Below are 18,476 nucleotides of genomic sequence, written 5' to 3'. Positions count from 1 at the left end.
TGTGTGTGTGTGTGTGTGTGTGTGTGTGTGTGTGTCTGTTTCTTACTTTGCTTCTAGTATCTTGTGGTCCACCTCATCCAGCGATGAGCTGTGGGCTACGTGAAGGGTTCCGAACACAGAACCTCTTTTCTTTTTTATTTTCTCTGCCTATTCAAAAAAAAAAAACACAAAACATTTACGTATTATAATTAGTCAGATGTAATTCAATTATAAAAGTTTTTTAAGGGCTTGTGATACTGTTGTTTTTGTATGAAATGGAATCTGCATCTATAACCAGGTGGAAAAGCCGGGCATGGCCCCAAAGAATTGTTCCGTAACCCAGACTAATGAGGCGCTCAGGTTTGTAAACAGCTCTTCAACAGGAACGTGGCTGATGTCAACTCATTAATCAAAAAAGCAATCTGTTTTTAGTCCAGCCCAACTTGGAGGTTTGATGTGAATTTGCAGTCCAAGTTAATCGAGTTTGGAAAGAAAGTAAGATAAATACATTTAATCTGGCCACATTAAAAAAAACTAATTTGAAAAATGGAACCATTGATTATATTAATTCTGCTGTTAATGCCAGATGAAAACATAGTTATGTTTATCATGCTTATTTTTAACTGTTAGAAATAATATAAGTTTGAAATCATACTCAGAAATGAATCCAATGGCTTGAAATTCACATTCTCCATTTCTCCATTTTAGTTGTTCAGCTGAAGACTGGAACCACCTCACTCTTCAGTTGAACAGCCAAAATATTAAGCTAGTAATATTTTTACACTACTTTCACTGCGATTACACTGCTTTTAAACAATACTGGCTGTCTATGAGAGAGCAGACTAATGTGGCGAGCTCTCCCTGCAGCCCAGCACTTGATAGTGTCAATAAACATGATTCAGTGCTCTGTTACCATGTGGAGACAAAAAGAGATGAGCAAGGCACCGCTTTGGGTACTTTAGTTTGTGAAAGCGATGAGGGTAGGGTCTGATTTCGGCAGCTTTTTATATTAAGTTGTCTCCTGCCAGTCAACACCCAGGACATAAAAGTCTCTTACAGCTATGGATATGTGTCTTAGAAAAGTCAAACCTAAGGGAAGGTGATCTTTTTCAATTTCACACAATTTTATTAACATTCACAAAGTACCTGAAATCAAATAAAGTCCTTCCACAATTTAAATACAGTAAAATTCTCTGCTCAAGCTCTTTTCACTTGGTAATTTCCATGAGCATGCTGAACATCACACATCACATGAAGCTTAACACCTTGTGTCATGTGTAAAACACTGCTAACCAACCCTACCTGCTTTATAATCCTGTTATAATAAATAAATAAATGAAGTTACCTCGTCTTTGGCGATGCACAGCTGAAACTCAGCATTCTGTTTCTTGATGTTGTAGTATTGAACCTCCACCTCGTGTGTGAGCTGGAGCCACTTCTGGAGAGCTTCAGGCACCGAGCGCTCTGAATGCATCTCCTTCTCTGCTCGCTTTAGGGCCTTTCGCACCTACACAGGAGCAACAGCGTCCAGGGACGGGTTAAATTCTCCTACGACATCATTGAGCAAATGCTCAGTGGGGTCAAATTTAAAATGTGTCCAACCCTGGCTCGTCTGCGAGTTGAGAACTCATTACAGAGAGAAACTCTCTCTGACATATACAATAGCTGCTGTATTATTTATGTGATGAGAAATGGAAACATCTTGTGGTTATGCAAAGGAGGTATTTTGAGGAATTTAACAATAATAACATGAAATGTATCTTTTTATTTCAAGGTATTCTAGCAGCAGTAATGAATACATTTACATTGATATACAGTGAATGTATTGGCCATTTCAGTTGAATATGGAGGTATGGTGCATTTTAATGCGGCGCATTTTATCTGTTTTCCCAGAGGCATTTAGAAGCAATAAGCAGCCTAGGAAGCCCTACCTGTACTAGCTCTTCCTCAGCATATTTGAGCCGGCTGAGTTCACATTCAGCGCCCTCTCGCAGCTCTCGAAGCCTGTGAGCCTCCGTTTTAGCCCCAGTGATCTCATCCCTCATCTTCTGCTCGAGGTTCTGCTTCTCTACGGCCACCGTCCGGTTCTCTTCCTGAGCCTTTTCCAGCCTGGGAGATGAGAGGAAAGAGACATGTAGATTTACAGTGGTCAAATGTTAAGACGCAGAATTTCTACACAGGGTAGAGAAACTAAGGAAATGAAAATCTAACCTCCATTTCCTTCCCTATCTTATAACATATGTGCACATCTGAAATATTTGGTTCTCTTACCGGCTCTGCAGGTCTAAAAGGCTTTGCTCAGCATTTTGCAGGCTCTCCAGATCCTTCATCATCTGAGAAATATGTACCTTGCTGCACTTGTTCTGCACATAGGCAAACCAGCAGCCCCCGACACCAATCACTATGGAAACCATCAGGACAAAGTCTTTCATCAAGTTATGTTGTGGACCTGCGGAGGGACAGAGGAACGGGAAACGACAAGTGGTTTTTAACAAATGCTGTTTCATGTAATTGTTCTGGCTTCAAAAACTGAGAGTATGGGCACAACAAATGTCCACATTGTTATTCATGAATAGCAATGGTCTAATGATGATATGTTTTTGGTTTTAAAAATACATTGCATACTTACGGAGAGGAGGGCCAAAAAGCACTGCATCTAGTGCCTTTAGGTTTAGTTTTTGTTTATGCCGCTGGTCTAATATCTTCAACTGCATTGACATAAACGACGGTTCATTTGCCGCTATTCTGAAATATGGAGAAAAAGAAAAATATGCATTGAATACTGAGTGACTTCCTACACAGTCAGATTTGACCAATTTAGTGTACAGTGTGCATTAGATTTGTCCTATTTGTCTGAAACTCCTTAGCCTTTTTTTATGTGTGACAGAATTTCTTTTAACTTTAGCGCATGGTTGTAACCTTATGTAATGATAAACAATGTGGATGGTGTTAAACGTTATAGTAACTCATGTCAGTAATACCAATGTATCAGTATTTATATGATGATTACAGTGTTGCAGTTTTAGGGGAGTACTTACTAAGCCTACTGAAATTTCTTCCAATTTTTTAGGGTATTAACGAGGCGAGTGATCTGATTTGTAGAAGGTGCAGCTAAAAAAGACCTGATGCCAGTCTGTTTCGACACTAAAAGAATTTGAACACTAGAGAAAAAGTGTTTTCTGATGCTGAAATTGGACGGGTGGTTAAAGAGCAAACACTTTTGGAATTGCAAGAGTATGGTCATTGCTTCAATTTCGTTGCATAATTTCTATTCTATAAAAGGTTCCGTGATTGAATGAGTTATACAGTATAAGAATAAATTCTTTACTTTATGTACCACCAACACCATCTTAAAGGCTCAGACAACATGGCAGCCTGTGGAAACTGTACCCCCTTGCTCTGACATCACTTCATGAGTCAGCGCCAATGGGCCCTGTGGCGTAACATGAAACCCCTCAATAACCCCACCGCCCACCCCTCTGTCTACTCATGCCGTGCATGCAGTTTGCAGCGAGTCACATTCCACAAGTGTCCCACCAACGTCTGACTTTCTTCTGTGATGTCGGCACTGAGATTACTTTGTTAACAATTTCAACATCTTTACAAGGAATGTTGGGAACATTCTGCAAGATTTGAAAGACTTAACTAAGACATTAGAATACAGCGGGCAGGAAAAGTCAAGCACATGACTCAGGGAAAAAAATAAAACATTTACAGATTGCAATGTGACGACAAGTGATCTGGCCTTGAAAATAAAATGTCTACCAGCAGTAAGAAACCTCTTCTACTACAACAATAGAGGAACAAAGACACTGAGGTGAGCAATCTACCTGTCTTTTTCCCCATGTGTTGCCTTTTATGACCAGCAGTGGGCAGCATTAAACAGAGTAATGAAAACTGAAGGTGCCTTTGGGTATTGTAACAGAGATCATAATAGTGTTGCTGCTCATAAACACAGTCCACTGCTCCCCAACAGCGAAGCAAAACATCTCATTTAGAGGCAAAGAAATGACATGAAGCACTTGTAAGATCTGGAATTAAAATGCAGAACAATTATAATGAATAGTTATCTTATTATCAGCATCACTGAAGGAGAACAGGAATGCACTGCTCCTGTAAATGATGAAGTGAGTAAGACATTAGACTCTTCCGATGTCTCTATTTCGCGCCTCCTCTTTTCTTCTGTCCTCCTGCCTGTGACCCGGAAATTGATCTCCGGGCGCCATCTTGATGGATGTCTCAATTCCACAAAGGCATCTTCTCGCCCCACAAACCTCCACACGTTCCCTCCGCTCTGATTCAGCACATCTCCTGAAACCCCCCAGGACCAAGCTTCATACTATGGGCGATCAGGCATTTTGCTCCGCTCCTCCCAGTCTGTGGAATGCTCTCTCTGACCACCTGAGGACACCACAGACTGTGGAGGCTTTAAAACCCACCTTTTCAGCAGAGCTTTTGGCTGATTTCTTACCCCTTTCCTTGTCCTTTTGTTGTTTCTTTTAGTTGTAATATTTTTTTTCTCCTTAGCATTTCTATGTAGCACTTTGAGATTTGCTTAAATTTCAAATGTGTTACAAAAAAAATGTATTGTTATTATAATTACAAACCGAGGTAAAGTGTTCCCTGTGACCCGGAAGTCCCGGAAGTGCTGTTCATACTGCGGCAGTTCCACCGACTCCTTCAGCCACTGCACTGTGTGATCCACGGTCCAGTTGTGGACTGAATCAGGAGACAGAAAAGGGAAACAATTAACATCATTACTTTGATGTCAAGCATTTCATCAAGAGCAACTCACAGAGTAACAGACAGTTAAGAATAAGTAGTGGTGGAAGAAATAATAATGTCATTTACATCAGTCAAAGTACCAATAAAACAAGTAAAAGTCCTTGTGACTGATACATTCTATTTTTTATCATTAAGTACGTTAATAAATGCATCATTGCTTAAGCGGAATGTTGTATCTGGTCAAGGTGAAACTAGTTTTAACTACTTTATGTACCATTAGGCGGTTTTATCCATTGGTTCCCAATCTAGGGGTTGGACCCCCTACAAAGGTCATAAACAATATGCAACAAATTTATACTTGTTTTGGGGGCTTTCTTTAATTGTTGCTTTAATTAAATATTGTCAAGTATTACCGCTTTGAACAGCAATTCAAATGAAACCATCTGAGACCTTTAGAGGGGAATCCCTCTTTGGTAAGAAGTACCTAAGTAATCAAATAAATTCTGTGGAATGGAAAGTACAACATGCCCAATGTAGCGGAGTAGGAGTAAATTGCATAAAATACTCAAGTAAAGTACATTAAAATTTGCACTTACATTTGATCACTGATATACATTTTGTACCAGCATTATTCTAAAACCAGCAAATGAGTGCGAGCCATTAAAGATGATAAAAACCTGATGTTTTCACCAATGTAGTGTCTGTGTAGCTGAGCGTAGTTCTTTGTTTCAGGCTCCCAATGAAGTCACCCATTCCCAATTCCCATTCTTTTATTTTCCTTAATAAACTTCCCATTTGATTTATCCAACTTTGTTCCTTTCATTCAAGTATATCCCCTTGAGTTGCTTGAGCAACACCTGATTAAAAAAATGTACAAGGAAAAACATCTGAAGACAGAAAAACATCAAGTGTTTATATAGCACCAGTGTGTGTATTTATTTCAAATGCTAAGGAAGCCATAGCGCTCGTTAAAAACTTGTTCCAAAACCACTTTAGCTCGAGTCGTGATAGCTCGACTTTATCAGAGTGAAAAACAAACAGTTTGTGTTAAAAAAAAGAAGAAGGGGACTTTGGGTCAAATACTGTCCCCATCTGAAATTCAAACAGGAAAAGTTTGTTTGGGCAAAACTAAAACTAAAAAGCACTTGCAACAAGCGTTCTAATATTTATAATAACAGCAGTAACTGAATTATCATTTACTCAGAATCACAGCTGGTTTGCTTGAATAAATAAGCCCTTAACCATAAATGACCGTCTGCTGGCTTAAACTTTTCACTAAATTATTCTGTTACACTGCGGAGAAATATGCCCTTGAGTGTACGTCACTGTTGACGTTCTCCTGCAGCCCTTGAAGCAAAAGTTCAGTTGAGGTTTTAGAGAATTTGTAAGTCACTTTCGGTGCTGACAAGGATCCTTCTAAAGGGATCGTCAAATAAAATGGCCTACGAAACGACCATATCAAGACGATGACTTACCTTGCGCATTACTTATTTGAAACCACACCTGACATATCATCTGGTATATGTATACAGTAATGTGTGTCCCCTGCTCTTTATGCAGCCTGGGGAAGGTAAGATGGGACTGTGAATAAATGATTCACCCATCAAACAAAACTTGTAATTGGGGTACTGGGAATTTACTTTGAATTTTATGTATGTTTATTATTCTTTATAATTTTTAATTTCTCTTGTATCATTATGTATGTAGGAAAGAAAATGTAGAAGCATTTGTGTTAGTGACCTTGGGGCAGAGACACTTGGACAGTTTTTAATCCAAGAGCCATCATTGAACTAAACAAAATCAAACATATGTGCAATAATACAACCCGTGCAATACTGTTTACATGCTTTTAAAATGCTTGTTTATAAAATGATTGACTGGGATTTCTTGTGCACAACAGTACTCTGTTAGAGTATTTATTTGTGTATTTATTACTTTGCACTTTTATATTTAAGTACGGCAAGGCCAATTTTGTTTTACACAAGCTTGTGTAATGACAGTAAAGTCTATTCTACTTCTCTTGCTTTACCTTCAGACGTCTTCCAGCCCTTCCACAGCTCCTCCACAGTGATGTGCTGGTCTTCACGGTGCAGGTTGCTGTGTTTATTGGTTTGCTGCTGCTTCATATCTTCTATTATAAACTAGAAAATAAAGAGAGATCAAATTGAGTTTTCTAGGCTTTACAGCAACATCACAAAACATATTTGTTTTGTTGGTTTGCAGCATTTTAAAATAAGTGTTTTTATCCTAAGAACTCTGGGGGAGATGCAGACGGCTGGGCTTGTCTGTGTATGTCCATGTGTGGTTTTGACAGAGAGCTGTAGAGGATAAGCTTTGCCAAAAAGTCTGGCTTTGGATTTCACACACACACACACACACGCACACACGCACACACGCACACACGCACACACGCACACACACACACACACACACACACACACACACACACACACACACACACACACACACACACACACACACACTTTTTTACACTCTCCTTTCTTCCATTTAGGGACTGACTTTGAAAAGAGAAAAAGACCTATGACGGAGGCACCATTTCCACCTGTGTGTAAATGTGTGTGCGTTTCCGGTTGTCGTCCTTTGGTAGTTCAGAACTAATTGCCCCTACAGACAAAGCCATAGCAATCAAACCCACAAAAGAACTGCCAGAACAGCAGCAGCGTTAACAACAAGGGAAAGGATGTGAATGTGTACGCTTTAGGTGTAGATTTAACCGCTTTAGGACAGACACCAATGTAACATTCAGCTCTCAGAGTATTATTGTGTGTCAGCACAACCTTCTATGACCTGACTTCACCTTCAAGTGTGTTTCTGTGAGTAAATAAAACAAGCTATTACCTCTACAAGTCCCCCTTAAATTAACAAGTAAAGCAAACAGGCCTATTCCCATAAATGTTAAACTATTCCTTAAATTGACCTCCTTTTATTCGAACAAACTCTTTTGAAAGCCTAAATTATTGATCCAACAAAATTCCTAAAAATGTCTTAATACCTATATTAAACCTACCGAAATATGTGTGTTTATTCCATGGACTATGGGTAGATAAACTGTGCTGAAGTTGCTCGCAAAAATCTAATACATATGTTGCTAAGGGACACATAGAGAAGAGCTTGGCTGGTAGAATCACTAGTTAAGATGCCTAAGCAAAAGTGTAAGTTTACAGAGGAATTGAAAGTTCCTGAGTTTTCAACCTTAGCTGTGATCAGTGGGGAGCTGAATGTGCTGTATGTAGTGCTAGAATGTGCTGCCTGTTCACGTCAGACTCAGCAGCAAACAAAAAGGTGTTACAAACTCAGAGCTGTTAGAGGAGAAAACTCATCAGCAACATAGAGAGACTTTAGTAGTTTAAATCATGTAAAAGTGACTGGTGCAGCTGCAGCTAAGGGTGTTTTGACATTTCACATCGTCGTGAATGACAATAGCTACATATCAATGAGTTTCACATCTGACTTGATAGATCAGCACAACCACATTCCAACACAGCTGGAAAGACGTCATGTGACTGCAATAAGACAGACGTTATCATAAATGCTTGACTAGACCAAATCCCTTTGAAAAAGCCCTAAAAGCAATGACAGATACTTCTTGGACAACTGCATTCATCATGACATACATGTCAATTTTCAAAATCCACCAGTATGTTCACACATCAATGCTATGTGCAGAGAGTCTGAAAGGAGAGCTGTGAGTATGACATTGAATACATAATAGCAGTCTGGAACTGAGAGACAACAAATGTTTGGAGCACTGAACGCACTAAAAAACAAATCTCGCTGTGATCAAGAAGTGTTTGAAAATGTCCTCTGTAATTTTCACTTCTGGCACATGCACTCACATACTCAACACATGTTCAAGAGAGGCGGAGGGGTTATACCTAAGTTGTCAGAGTGAAGAAAAACCTGTGCACCCAGTGCTTTGTGAACACAATGTCTGGCGTATATTACATCAAAAATGATTACTGGACATTGTAAAAGGGTGAAAATGTACTGTGTGTGCTAGTTCAATGTTGGTATAACTGATGCCTGGACCATGCCACGAGACCTCTTCCTGCATTTGGCTGAATCAGAATCTCCAGGTTGGGGCATAAGGGAGTGCCAACCGGAGATGTAAAGTGTTTTTTTATCAGCAAACAAACCTGGTGTGTGACGTATGATACTGGAGCACGCATTCAACCCTATGTGCCCTTTTATAGCCAGTCATGTGAACATATACTGTAGGTGCAAGGCAATTCATACGGAACCTGGGTCCACAACAAAACCTTTTGAATCGCTATATCAAATTGTTTCTTTGGGTGGGAGACTATTGCGTGTTTGTGACAATTTAGTGAACAAAAAAAAAAATCTGTAGTTTTTATTTTTTTTCTCTCAAAACTGCACTGTACTTAGGCACAGCGCTGCTTGACAATGCCAACATGCTGATGCCATGTTCACCAGTTTAGTTTAGCATGTTAGCATGCTAACATTTACCAATTCACACAAGCCGGAATTTTGTCATAAACCAAAGTATTGGTCAAATTGAAATTGCGTCCTGATGAGTGAAAAGTTAAGAGATCACCAAATTTATGAGTGGGACAGGAATGTCTTTGCTAAGTTCCATGCTAATCCATACAATAGTTGTTTATATATTTTAGTTTGGAACATCGTAGGTAGACTGACTGACCTAAAATAATCCTATAGCAACTCTTTAGTTGTACCCTGTGTTCACCCACGTCAAAAGGTTTTTTTAGGGTCTGAAAAGCTCTTTTACTACATCAGTGATCAACAAAATACTCTGAGAGGCCTGAAAACATTGCACAGTGTTTTCTCCTTCTTTTTACTCAATACAAATGCAAATGAGTTTTCTCACTGACGTAAAGCCAGGAACCAACTAAAGGAACCAACTGCTGAGTCATTGCAGGGACCACAATGTGGGCAATACCAGTCCAAACAAATGTCTTGCAAAGCCTCTAATGCTCACTGTACTTTATGAGAAATTAAGAGCTGTTGGCAAAGATGCAAACTTTGCCTGAGCACATGAACAAGAATAGAACAGGCTTGATGAATGAAAATGTCTCTTTATGGCCATTAAAGAAGCCTATTATTTTGCAAAAAGTTAGAAATGTCTTTGTATGCATATTTGTTAATTATTTCAAGGTCTTCATTTTATTCTCAGATATTATAACATTTGTCATCTCATCTCAAGTTAACTGGGGTGAATTTGGTAAATAACACACGTCCAGACATGTGTTAATTGGTACTACATAGGTTTTCTTGTTTGAAATCCACCAACTGATGACTTAAAGACTTACTGTGTAACAGATAAGGTACAAATGATCTAAGTACACTTGTTGCACTTGTTAAAGACAGATTACTTTACCTAAAAAATACTGAGAGTATTCAAAGTGAATGTAATTAGTTCAAGTAATGATGTCTTATTATAAAACTAATTGCGGGCAGACTGGCGAAGCAGCTTTGCATATGGTCAAAGAAAGCTTTGTGATGCTTTATGGAGTCGTTAAATATGTGGTGAGCCGCACATGGAAAGATAGGTCTTTGTCTGGGAGCCTTGTGGCCTCTGTGGCTAAGAGTTTAGATAATTTGATAGCTGTGATAAATATGGCCATGGTGTGTAGCCTACTGAAATGAAGAAGAAGAAATTCCTGTAAGAAAAACGGGTAAAGTGGTTCAAGATTGTGTTTACACTGTATGACAGAGACAGAGTGACAATAGTCAGGACCAACAGTCAGTCCTGAAAAGACAATAATACGTACACATATATTACACAGACAGAGGCCTAGCACAGTCAGTGTATGACACATGGTCAGACACACACAGCAGCAAACAAAGCCATATTTGTTTCCGATTCCAGATTGCGGGGAGCTGGCTGAGTTCAAGACTCTTCCCATGAGCCTCTGCTCTCTCCAACAGTTGAATGTGACTCTATTCACCCTTGATTTCTACCGCATCAGTCCATCTGTCCACATCTACTCATCTAATTTACTGAAAGTTATTACATCCATCATGAACAGGAAATTACTTTCTTTTACTCAAAAACACACCTCAACATTAATCAAACCCTGTGAAACTGCAGGCAGTCGGTTTTTAGATTGATTAATTATTAACAATCTGTTATAAATTTAGGACAAAAATATGCTGTGTTATGATTTATGCAACATGTGAACTACTTGGAGCACAACTGATTTATCACACATGACAGCTGGGCAGACTTATTTGTGATAAGATCTTCCTCGTGCTGTTCAGTGAAGCCTTTGTTACTTTGCCCAAGATCTAAGTGGGTGTCTTTGCATAACATGTGTTCTGTTTTTACACATTTAAAACTACCTGATACAAAATCAACTCCTGATTTTAGGAGGTTCAGAGAGGCAGATGTGTGAGAGACGTGTATTTCAGTTTGTAGGGTGACCTTGTAGAATGGACTGAACAACGAAATCAAACAGAACCCTAATGGTATACAGTTCAAAAATATATTAAAGAAAACAATACTTGACCAATACAGAAAAGAGGAGACCTGAATATGTAAATGTAAGTGAATAGTTGTATGTTGTTGTAAGTTTTAAGTGTTATATGACCTACAATTTTGTAGACTGTATATATGCATATCTTATCTATTTGATTCATCTGTAATAGTATAATATTGTGAAGTAAAGGCAGGACTATATAAGCATAATGCTTCCGTCTGCTCCTTTTCGAACTAATCTTTTTTTTTCTTTGGTGGATGGTGCTTTGTCTGTTTGTGTTTTTGTTTCATTTTTTTCTATTACAACATACTGTTTATTCGAGATGAATAAAAAACACAATCAATGTCTGTGCTTTATCACTTTAGAAGGTCTAAATTACAAAAAGCTGTAACACTTTACGCCAATTCCAAATGTCTAATCTGACAAAAAAAGCCAGTGAGGGTCAACTAGCGCGTGGGACACAAAGCAAGAACTAGGGCGACAGACGTTTACCGATGGCCCCACAGGTCCACCAACAGCCGACCGCCTGCGTGGTGGTGTGTCAGGGCTTTTAGAGAAAAAGAAACGTGTTTTCCGTGTAACTTGATTGAACCAACCCTTTAATGCACAAGCTCTCTGTCCCATTCAAAGCAGTATGTCATAAATACATAAAAGTTCCCAGACAAGTCAACAAACTCCATCTTGAACCGCCTTTCTATAGATACCACCTAGACGGCCAATTAACCTCCTCAAGTTTCTTCTGTTCATACCCGACTAAACACAAATGAGTTATATGTACAGTAGGCTCACACAGATGTAGAACTTGCATGCAAGCCTAATTTTTCCACCAAGTTGTTATGCATGGCCTGTCAAGAACTAATAAAGTACACACAGCACAGAGAAGCAGTGCCATCGCCCCCTGTTGTAACATGGGTTGGGATCTTGCAATTTCAAAGTGGTAGAACCCGATCCAGCTGAGCGCCTTCTTGGCAGACGGGCAGCACGCAGAGGAGAGGACGTGCACCTGCTGTCCTCGGTGACTATGCTCGGCAACAGACCTTTGGGCGTCAATCAAAAACCCAAGGCGACGCCCAGACTCAGAGATTAATTAGCGGCAGGATTATGTTCAACAGGATTTCAGCCGTATTTGATTCCCAATTGAATTCTTCCACAGTAGTCAAGTTACAGATGCCATTGGAAGTAAAAAAAAAAAAGTGATTCCTTTTGAGACTATAAATACACGTCGCCAAGAGGTCCAAGCTTCTGGTTTGTATTTATTTAGGCTAATGCACACAGGCAGGAGAGAAAGATTTTACCGTTTTGATCTGAGACACGGGCCCAACTTCAATTTCAACTATCGTATATCATCATGAGAGTGCATGGCAATGCTGGTAAAATTGCTAGGTGTAACTAAAAATCAACCTTGCCTGAGTCTGACTAAATCTATTGTTGTTTGCTTCATTAGAGAGCTATTTGTGTTCTGCAAGAACACTCCAAATACTAACTTCAAAAGCAGCCAAAGCCTTTTTTGTGCAAAGTACTGACTGATAACTCTGGGATGTGACATATCAGTGAATACTGTAGTTAACGTATTTTTTACCACTAAGTACACATTAATGGGTACTCTTTTTGTGTGGGTGTTCCATTACAACTAACCACACAACCCAATGGTGAAGTTGTTAATAGCAATCAAAGTCAGTGTATAATTGTATATGATTGAGAACCGTGGTTACATGCTACAGGTAAATGCTAGATGCTGTGGTGACCAGTGAACCTTGTAACAATGACTCAGCAACCTCTAAAAGATCTGCGTGTATGATTTATCTGTGTTTGATGATATAACCTGTGAAACATGGATGTTAATATGTCTGTGAGGGTTCGTTTCCCTGTAACTTGGCAACACTGATTGTTGTTAAGTTACAGAGAACTTGTAATGGTAAAACAAACTTTACGCTTCTGTGCTACCAGGTAACTCACTGATAAGGCCACTTTCTATTACTTTCTAGATTACATTGCAAAAAGAAACTGCTCATGTTAACTGAATTAGACTTCTCTATGGCAAATCAAATCTTCCAGTTAAGACCTCGACTAAGGGCGTTGCGTTAGCACAACATGCCAATGTGTTTTTTTTTTCATCTTCCATTAAATCAGACTTTAAAGACAGGCTTTTTCTTATATTTTGTGTAAAATATTTACCAGTATATGTCATTTCCTTTACTGGTTAACATGCTGGTGTCATTGTCACCATATATCACCACTGACCTCATGTCATCTTTACCATCAGCATAAGAATCTCTGAAATGTGTGTCATGAAAAACTGAATATCATGACCACATTAAAAATATATGCATCCTCTTATCTTAGTCATCCTCTCAATTGTTGGGATAAAGGTGTGAGGGGGGGAGGAATAAGAGCAGGGAAAGGCAAGAGGTGCCAGTGAGATCTTTGTTGGCTGAGTGTGGGGTTTCAACCAGGTGGCAAAGGGGTGAGGGGGGTGATGACCCCACACTTCCTCCAAAAACTGTGTCACTGCTTTCAAGTCATCGCTGCCAGGAAAAGACAGGCATTGCAATGAAACCGACAGTAAATTAGTACATTTGTTTTGCCCCATATGCGAACACATTTTAGGGTTCGGCATGTAGACAGAAGGAGCGAATCCAGAATCAAACTCCAGTTAAACTAAACCTGACCTTCTGACATTTTCCAAAAAATTCATTTGACATCATTTAGGTGAGAAAGCCTTGAAAATAATTTCAGTTGAGATTTATTTGATTTAAAGCTGCATGAAGTTTTAAGTCAATTGTTAAGTGACAAGTTAAATGGCTGCCCTTAATGCAACTTTATTACAACCCAGACAGCCCTTCCGTCCGCCACCGGAGCCCATAAAAGTAGCCTTGAAATTCTCAGTAATGAGCAGCGGCCTAAAACAACTGCTGGAAAGAAACAGACAAGGCTTATTGCCCATATAAAGACAAAGGATAAAAACAGAGTAGGGGGCAATGTGTAAAACACTCCTATACAGTACAGTAAATACAGGCATTAGTAATATATGTATGCACAGTTGCAGATCACACTCATGTGGGCTAGGGCCTAATGCTAACATTGCAGCCCTCAGGGGTCTTTAGACATGACTGATACAGTGGCCAGCTCTTTACTGAGGGGCCAGAGAAGGTCTGTAGGGTATAACTGTTTCAAACACCAGTAAAATGTAAATGTGCTGTATTTATATAGCGCTTTTCCAGTCTTAACAACTGCTCAAAGCGCTTTTACATCTACAGGAAACATTCACCATTCACACACATTCATACACTGTGGCCGGGGCTGCCGTACAAGGTGCCACCTGCTCATCAGATATACATTCATACACACTCACACTCTGATGCGCAGCCCCGGGGGCAACTCGGGGTTCAGTGTCTTGCCCAAGGACACTTCGACAATGACTGCAGGGGCAGGGATCAAACCACCAACCTTCCGATTGGCAGGCAACCGCTCTACCACGAGCCACAGCCGCCGTGATTACTGCCAACATAGCCACACACACACACACACACACACACACACACACACACACACACACACACACACACACACAAGATTTTACAAGTTTATCGTTTTTTTAAGTGCTTTAGGTTTATCTGAAAAGCACAAAATCTCAAGTGAAGGTATTTGTCTCATGATATTAGTTATGCATTGCAAAGCCTGACACACTGCCACAAGCTGTGTCATACTGGTAACAAAATATTCATTTGTATGTACTCATCCACTTTCAAAAGTGACAGACACGTATTCTGGTTTTAACACTAAGACATTCAAAAAGCACTTTGGTTTGGTTAACCTAATGTCCTAGAAAATACTGGTATCCTGTGATTGTGGCCAAATATCCAAAATATGACAATCACAGCCTAAGTAGTCTTGCATTGCCTGACTTAGCTCTACATCGCTGTAGAGGAGAATCTGGCTAGTCCACACAGCATTCCAGGATGAGAGAAAAACATAGCTCTGGTATATTCACATTTCTTTAAACCAATCACAGTTGTCTTGGGCGGTGCCAAGCAACATTTTCTTACATCTTCTTGTCCATACCTTAAACGATAAATATAATGATTAATTATGACATTTGCACAGGTTTTGCCCCTCCAGGTGGTCCTGACCCCCCTGTCCCAAAGGTTGTTTACATCCCGGGTGCCAAGGTTAAAGGTGACTTTTGTCACAAGTCTTCAGGCGGGTCGCTGAACCTGAGTGTCACATTGACACTGCAAATCCAAAATGTAAATTCACAAAGCTCACCTCCACACTCTCGTTGACCTCAATTCCCCCATCATTGTCGTCGTCCAGCTGTTTGTGGATGTGCCGCAGCGCCTCCAGACTGAAGCGGTCGTCCTCGCCCATGCATGGCGGCATCACTATGCCACAGGGGTCTAGAGGGGACAAAAAGGTTTAGGTCAGAGGTAAAGGGTCGGGTGAAGCCTACCAAGCAGCACAAAGCACAAAGATTACATTTCCATGTCCAATTGTGTCAGAAACAAACAGAAAAGCAATTATATTACTTCCCCGTTGTTGTGTCATTTTGCTGCATGTAAACTACATGTAGCTGCATCCAAGATGGTACCAGCCAACTTAAAACAGCAAAGGATAATCAAGCATCCACTGTAGTTTCATGAGGTTGTGTTTTGCACATATTTTGTAGCATGAATATAAAGAAATGTGATGGACAAATGGTCACAGTTTTCAGGTGTTTTAGAGACAAAATTCAAAACTATAAATCAATTAATTAAAAAAATCTATCTGCAAATGAATCAATAATAAAAATTTAAAAAAGTTTTAATGGCATTAAAATGCCAGGTATCTTAAACAGCAAAAGCAGAAAGAAACATCTTAAAGAAACACTAGAGAACTTTTCCCGCTTTTGTCCCCCTACAGGTTGGAAGCAGTATTGTCCCATCATGTCTCATTTGAACTACAGATCCGCTACCTGATCTGGCAAACTTGCATAGTGCGGTTTAAGCCAGTAGAGAGCTGCATTTTATTATTTGAAGTTATTTTAAGGCATTATTTTACGTTACAAAAACGTTATCTAGTGTTGCTTTAAAAAATATTAACATACACACACAAACACAAATAACATAGGAGAATAGTGGAGGACTTGTTTTCCTCCTCTGTGTAATTCTTACAGGCAATTTGTGCTAACTTTGCTTGACCCGCCTCTAAGGGGTGACCACACCTGCCCTCCAGGCATTTATTCAAAACCATGCCACTTCTTTGTGTGTTTTGAAACAAAGACTAAGGAGTTTTAAATCACTGCTCCTGCCAGTCATATTCCTCTGAAACTGTAGCTCCAAATCAAGTGTGCAAAACATATTCACTGTCTACTATCTCACAAGGGCCTGCACTTGAACCTATTAACTCTTTGAATGTTTAATTTGTAAAGACAGTGTTTTTGTGCATCCGATTAAGGTGATTAAAGCTGTGACTGTTATCACTACTATTTCAAATGCTGACAAATAATAAAACATCTTTTCAAGTCAGAAGTCCACTCAGTACTCCTGCTGGACACGCGTGTCCTGTTGTCATTCCTGCGGCGTCCCAAGGCATCCCCCTCTTGTTTTTATTCAGTCCCCCTTCAGTCCCGCTGGGTAAAATGAGCCCATTACTTTCAGTGTTCCAAGCCATGGACAGTGAGCTGGCCAGGTGCCAAACCGTCTCAATGGAGCCACAAAACACACACAGAGAGACAGATAGAACAGCCACGAAGCCACAAAGTAGGAGAGGGAGACACAACACCTAAATAACAATTAGATAGCAACACACACCCAAACACATGGATCAGGCTTTGGCAATGAGAAGTTTTTTTTCATTCAGAGGAGCTATCTGGACAATAGAAAAGCCAACAGAAAATGCCAAAAATGTAAACAAAGAGACAAATTGCGTTGTAGTGTCAAAACGCTTCTGGATACATAATATACAACTGCACAAACTCAAAGAAATCAAAATACTACAAATGCTTCGTACATTTTCTGAATGCACAAAAAGAAAAATGCAGAAAATGTAAAGATAATCTCATGCTGTCAACGATCAGTTTAAAAGTTTGACATTTTGGGGAAATATACAGATTAATAGAAATCTTGTGTCTGTATGGTAAATATGAAGCTAGCGCCAGTAACCTTAGCTTAGCATAAAAACTATAAACAGGGGTAAACTGCTAGCGTGGCTCTGTCTATACGTTTAAAAAAATGGCCACCCGGTCTTCTAAAGCTCACTTATTAATACGTTATATCTTGGTCGTTTAACCCATACAAGAGCAAAAGTAAAACAATGAGTTACTGTTTTTTTAACAGTTAAAACTAATCCAGGCTAGCTGTTTACCTGTTTCAGTCTTTATGCTAAGCTAGGTTAATCGCCTCCTGGTTACACAAACAGACTAAAATGTATGTAAAGAACTGTAGGCATATCAAACTATTCCTTTTATATTTGAAAAGTACATAACAATAGACTTACTGAAAAGAAAGTTGCAAACAAGTCCTGACTATTTTAGATGCATGTAAAAAAAAATTATAATATTAAATTGAATAAGTTTATCCATAAGCATGTACAGTATAGTGAATAGGCGACCATGTGGAACTTTCTGTGGGTTTTTATGTAGGATCTGTTTACTGAAACAAGACTTGACATGTTAGTTATGGAGTTGCCACTTTGCAATCTGCAGAAGAAGCAAAAGGAGACATATGATTGGACGTGTGCCTGGGCTAAGTTTGGAGGAGAGGACACTGGGGAGGATGTCCATGTCAAATAAGGAAACCAGCGTTGGCAAGGGGCCGCACCTGGACAGAGCCTCACATCGATACAGTGCCAGAGGTTGGATAACACAGTGATCACTTGTTTTTGTGTAAAGGGATACAGTAGGTTAGTTAGACTAGATGAAACCACAGTGGCTTTAAAAATCTCCCCCTGTCAACATGATGTGTGTGGCACTGAACTAAATATTTAACTTGTGTTTTGACTAAGCTGCTGCAATTAGAAAATCACCAACCACTTCCTGTTATGACCACACTGATCTCTATCAAAATGGCTGGTGTATAAGCGCAAACACCATACTTTCTGTAAACACTGTGCACTACAAAAATGCAAACGTTGATCTTACAGTGACATAAAAGATTATGAACATGAGACTCAGATCCAACTTATTTTAGCAGGGTTTGTCAACCTCTGCACTTGATGCTTGAGAACAAGTTACATTATACATTTGCTTAGCTTGTCAGTGCAAGCCTGTTTGCATTTCATGCTTATCTATTTAACTGCATGCACACACACACACAC

At 39.5% G+C, this 18,476-nt stretch overlaps 1 protein-coding gene across 2 annotated transcripts in view; it reads right to left on the bottom strand.

Moving 5' to 3' along the window:
• The window catches only part of stim2b (stromal interaction molecule 2b), a 45,427-nt gene that overhangs the window by 3,550 nt on the left and 23,401 nt on the right, over positions 1 to 18,476 (bottom strand). For both annotated transcript variants that reach the window (XM_032499241.1, XM_032499240.1), the window contains exons 2-9: positions 15,450 to 15,580; positions 6,734 to 6,845; positions 4,587 to 4,698; positions 2,609 to 2,724; positions 2,251 to 2,428; positions 1,911 to 2,088; positions 1,325 to 1,486; positions 47 to 147 (exon numbers count right to left, since the gene is read on the bottom strand). In XM_032499241.1, the coding sequence (XP_032355132.1) occupies positions 47 to 147; positions 1,325 to 1,486; positions 1,911 to 2,088; positions 2,251 to 2,428; positions 2,609 to 2,724; positions 4,587 to 4,698; positions 6,734 to 6,845; positions 15,450 to 15,580 (1,090 nt within the window). The remainder of the gene's footprint in view (positions 1 to 46; positions 148 to 1,324; positions 1,487 to 1,910; positions 2,089 to 2,250; positions 2,429 to 2,608; positions 2,725 to 4,586; positions 4,699 to 6,733; positions 6,846 to 15,449; positions 15,581 to 18,476) is intronic.

The sequence above is a fragment of the Etheostoma spectabile genome, chromosome 19 (genome assembly GCF_008692095.1).
Source record: "Etheostoma spectabile isolate EspeVRDwgs_2016 chromosome 19, UIUC_Espe_1.0, whole genome shotgun sequence".
NCBI lineage: Eukaryota > Metazoa > Chordata > Actinopteri > Perciformes > Percidae > Etheostoma > Etheostoma spectabile.
This window is presented reverse-complemented; position numbering and strand designations above follow the sequence as displayed.